The following is a 4511-nucleotide window of genomic DNA, read 5'->3' as shown; positions in this document are numbered from 1 at the left end:
TAACCAAAGAGCCATCTCTCCAGCCTTCTCCTTGAAATTCTTATCCCTAAAAGATATAGAAACCAGAGTCTTGGTGGAGATAGGGAGCTTTGGTTTTCCACTCCTACCCCACCTAGCATTCAGAAAAGGCACCGAGTCTGACACAAAGAATCACAGCCATCAGAGTAATACGCAACAGGGAAATACAAGGGACAGGCCACATTTTGTGGTATTATTCTCTACTGTGTCCTTCTGTAGCCGGCTCCATTGCAAATTTGATAAGAAGTGGAAAGTACCCCACTGGTTTTGCTCTTTTGTCCTTTGATTTCAAGGCCACAATGATAAAGGCCACCAAGTGTGTAATACAAAGAGCACAGAGAGAGTTTAAAGAGGACAGTGGTGAATCAAACAGGAAATTAAAGTTGGAAATCAGAGCTAAGCCTTATGAACCAGAACAGGGAGGTTGAGGGAAGGCCCACACTTTTAATTCCAGCTTGTGAGAGACTGAGTTTGGAAAACCGCTGCAAATTTAGGCCAGCTTCTGATTCAACATTAGAGGCTGTGAACCAAAATACATAGCAACAGCAGCTAAAATGGACTTGTTTGAACATCTTGAGTAATACAGTATTATGGATCGGAGATATCAATGAGCTTGCAGCCATAGGAGCAAGAAATATAACAGGCCTTTTGAACAGATGAAAATGAAAATCATAGTGTATAGTTGTCTTGGAATGACAAGTGTATAGCTATTTAGAAGTTTTCTCACTTAATCCATGGCCATATCACTCTGAACATGCCTGATCCCAAAAAGTAAGCAAGATCAGGCCTGATCAGGACTGAGATGGGAGACTCTTCTTCATTCTGTTTATTGGAGGTATGAATTTTGGATTAAACAGATTAATATATAAATTGTCCACGTTACTGAAGCAGACGAAGGTGATATTAGGAACAGACATGAAGATATAAATTTTGAAGAAATGAATATTCTGGTACATGCATAGTTTATGTTAAAACAAGGTGTGGAAGCAAGCTAGCTTCAAGAATTCACAGGGGACCATTCATGAGGAAGCCTTCCTGGAAAGAGAAACGTCAGGGTGGAAAAGGAGGCAGCAGCTGTAATGGTTTTACCTCAGGAATTATTCTCAGCCTACTTGTTCTTTCGAATATGCAGAGAGAACATAGAGAGAAACATAGTACAGAGTCTTAAAGTGGGAAACGGAAAAGGGATTGAAGTAATACAACAAAGGTTCCATGTCTTATTAATCTTCCTGAATAACTAGAAAGCTTGGTCTGAAAAGAGGAACAATGTTTTTCCATGATGTATCCACGAGCCAGAAACAGCTTGGCCTCTTGGAATTCTTAATATAAATTCTGGTTTTTCTCAACACTGCTATACAGGCATTGCTGGAAACAGCTTATTTAGCTTCAGTCACTGAAACAAATGATATTACCTTTGACAATGGATCTAAGTATCAAGGTAAGTTTTCTGTTTTTCTTTGAGGTCACAGCTGTTTTTATTTGCTTAAAGTGTGACTGGGAAATACTCTTTCCTCAGACCTTGCCAAGTGAAGCATGATACAGCAATGTACATTTAAAAACAGTTTTCTGAAAACCATTTACTAGGTAACTCAATTACAACCCTGTTATTGATCATAAACATAGTGAACTGTACTGAAGGGGAAAAGCAGACACCCTCACATGTGCGCTCTCTGCCTGTTAGAAAGGTCCAGAGAGAATACTTGGGAGAGCAACAATCAGAGTTGTCTTAAGACCCTAAGAGCTCTGCAAGCGTGGCTTCCATTTCCTGCACACTGTTGGTAAGAGTGTGACAGGGAAGCCAGTCAGGAAAAACATATTTTAAATAATCAACTAAGGCAGATTACAAATGATTTCCTTTCACAAAATAATTAAAAACATCTCCTCCATCTGTTTAAAAAAGAAGGTAAACTTCAATGGGCCACTGGATTCTAGCAAACAGTTAGAAATGGCCTTTAACAGTCATTTGCAACATTGGTCTCTTTATCATGAGGAGTTGGAGAACCGGCTTAAAATCATAGAAGCAGGTGGTTAAATACAAAATGTGTAAATGATAACCATTCATAAATATAAGACATTGACAAAAGCATAGAATCCTGGGCACAGAAATAAAGGTTTTCCAGAAGAAAAAAAAACCCATTGCTTAAGGTAACAGAGCTAAGCATTTTCCTACTTTGGATGGATTCTGAAAATCATGTCCCTAAAGACTGAATATCTCCTGGCACATTTCCTTATCAATTCTACGATCACCTTTTCCAACACTAGTGTGTGAGCCTCCTCCCTATCCCCAATGCCACCTCCATTAACATAGTGGTGAAACTAACATGTTCTTTACAGGGAAAATGTTCCAATTTCCCAACACAACTCTCTTCAGTGTTATTGCAAATAGCTTGACTTTTTTTTTAACTTGTTCAACTTGGTTTTCAGCACTAATAAATCTCAACATTGTAACCTGCAAAAAATAAATAAAACACTGCAAACCTTCACACTAGTTAGCAGATTAAAAAAAATACATTTGAAATATTCAAGGAAAATCAAGATTTAGTACTTCCCTTAGGCATTGAACAATGTAATCTCCCAACATTATTACTGCATGAAGTTCAAATTAGGCCTTAAAGACAAAATCTTTCTGTAATAAAGAAAAAGTGCAAAGTAACAAAATGAATTGTAAAATCTTTTGTAAGAATAGGAGTTTGGACACTGGTGAGGAAAATGATTTTCATCCTTCCTTGTACACCTGACACCTATACGAACAAACTTATCTTTAATATCTGCAACACTAGTATATATAATAGTCATGGACTTGGTCAAATAAAAAAGCAACTCCCACTAAAATGACTTGTATTCATCCTACAGAACCCAAGAGATAGGAGTGCTATTCAAAGGTGTCCACATGCATGTCACGTCTGAAATATTCTTTCTATTCTGAAAGAGAAACTAGAGAAAAGACACGATTCCCTCAGAAAGCAATGACTCGATGCAGGTTGTGACTTTTTTTTTTTTTTGCAGGTTGTGACTTTATATTAAAGCTCCGCACAAAAACATGGAGATAAAGGAAGTGATTTCCATTTGCCGGGCCCTATTCCAGCAACACAGCTTCGAGAGTTGTGTTCTCATTAAACAGCCCTATGTCTGTTCCAGGAAGAAAAGACAACCCTGCGACAAATGGGACAGGTGTTATTCTCCGATAACCAGCAGTCGATGCAGTGAACGTGGTACTCATGGGAGCAAGGTAGCGCAAGAAGTTTGTCGCCTTCTGTATATTCTGTAATGCAAATAGTACATGTCTTCAATGCATCGTTTTCACCAAAACTTCTCGTTGCCAAGTTATTAATCTGGACATTGGTGGGTCTTCTATTTAGGTGGTTGTCATTAAAGGGGTAAAGTTGGGTTGCTTCAATACCTCCTTCAAACATCTGTGAGATACTTTCTGAATATTCATCAATGGAACTGAAGCCAGGGTTGTAGCTGCGCTTCCCTCTTCCACTCCATGGAAGCTCACCAAAAGCTGTTGTTCTCTGCCTTAACCTGGTTTGAATCGGAAGAGATGTAGTTTCCCTTGATCCACTATTGAAGATTGTAAGAGTGGAAAACCTGTGAGTACTGACATAGCTTCTCCCAGCTGCACGTTCAGAAAGTGTAAAGGTGCCTATAAAACCTTCAGGTTCACTTTCATAAGTGACCGTGTTGTTTGGGATCTGAGACCTTGACCGAGTTTTGCTAGCTATGCCATCTCTCTGCCGGTCTTCTGCCAGCAGAAATCTTCTGACTTGAAGGTCTCTGGTTGGAGGTCTTTGACCAGATCCTGCCGCTTCACCATTGGTATCTGTGTCTAAAGAGCTTGTCCCTTGAGCGGCAGAATTTCTTGACCCAGCCGCCAAAAAACGACCTTTACCTAGCAACTCAGGTCCAGTTATCTGGTGTCTCAAAGTCCCATGGAGAGGGGCTCTAGAACTTCCCTCGATGTCGTTTACCAAAGGCTGCTCAAAAGTCTGAGATGAGATGCTATGATGAGATCTTTGTGGAACTTCATTTGCTGGGTGCAGAGAAGACCTACTTCTTTCAGCTCTGGCTCTGGTTCTTCGCTGGTGTTCTGGTTTCAGGCTTCTTGCCCTCCTCCGACCTCTGGTGGATGGTACATCTCTTAATGCTTCAGCAGAACTGTGTTCTGACCTAGGTGTTCTGGCAGATGATGTCTCAGATGCTGAATTTTCCACTTGCCTTTGGAGGCTGCGATCCATGTTTTCTACACTAAGACGTGTAGCAGATGGTTCATTTTCATTCTCTGAGGTTTGGCTTCTATTATTACGGTTAGTTGACTCTAAACTAAATCTGAAATCACCACTGTTTGGATTAGTGTGGCTCACTGCCCTCCCGGACTGCTTTCCTCTCTGACCACTTGTTGTTGTATTGCCAGTCTGTCTGACAGAGCTAAGCCAATCTATTACGGAGTCACCATTGGACTCGTCATCTGAAGAGTCTCCATTTTCTTCTGA

General features: G+C 40.3%; 1 protein-coding gene across 1 annotated transcript in view; it reads right to left on the bottom strand.

Annotated features, from left to right (window-relative positions):
- Positions 1-3131: 3131 nt before the first annotated feature.
- Positions 3132-4511, bottom strand: part of LOC101990296 (E3 ubiquitin-protein ligase RLIM-like) — a 44168-nt gene continuing 42788 nt past the window's right edge. The window contains exon 2 of the mRNA XM_005367388.1: positions 3132-4507. Within this exon, the coding sequence (XP_005367445.1) occupies positions 3132-4507 (1376 nt within the window). The remainder of the gene's footprint in view (positions 4508-4511) is intronic.

The sequence above is a fragment of the Microtus ochrogaster genome, unplaced genomic scaffold (assembly GCF_000317375.1).
Source record: "Microtus ochrogaster isolate Prairie Vole_2 unplaced genomic scaffold, MicOch1.0 UNK17, whole genome shotgun sequence".
NCBI lineage: Eukaryota > Metazoa > Chordata > Mammalia > Rodentia > Cricetidae > Microtus > Microtus ochrogaster.
This window is presented reverse-complemented; position numbering and strand designations above follow the sequence as displayed.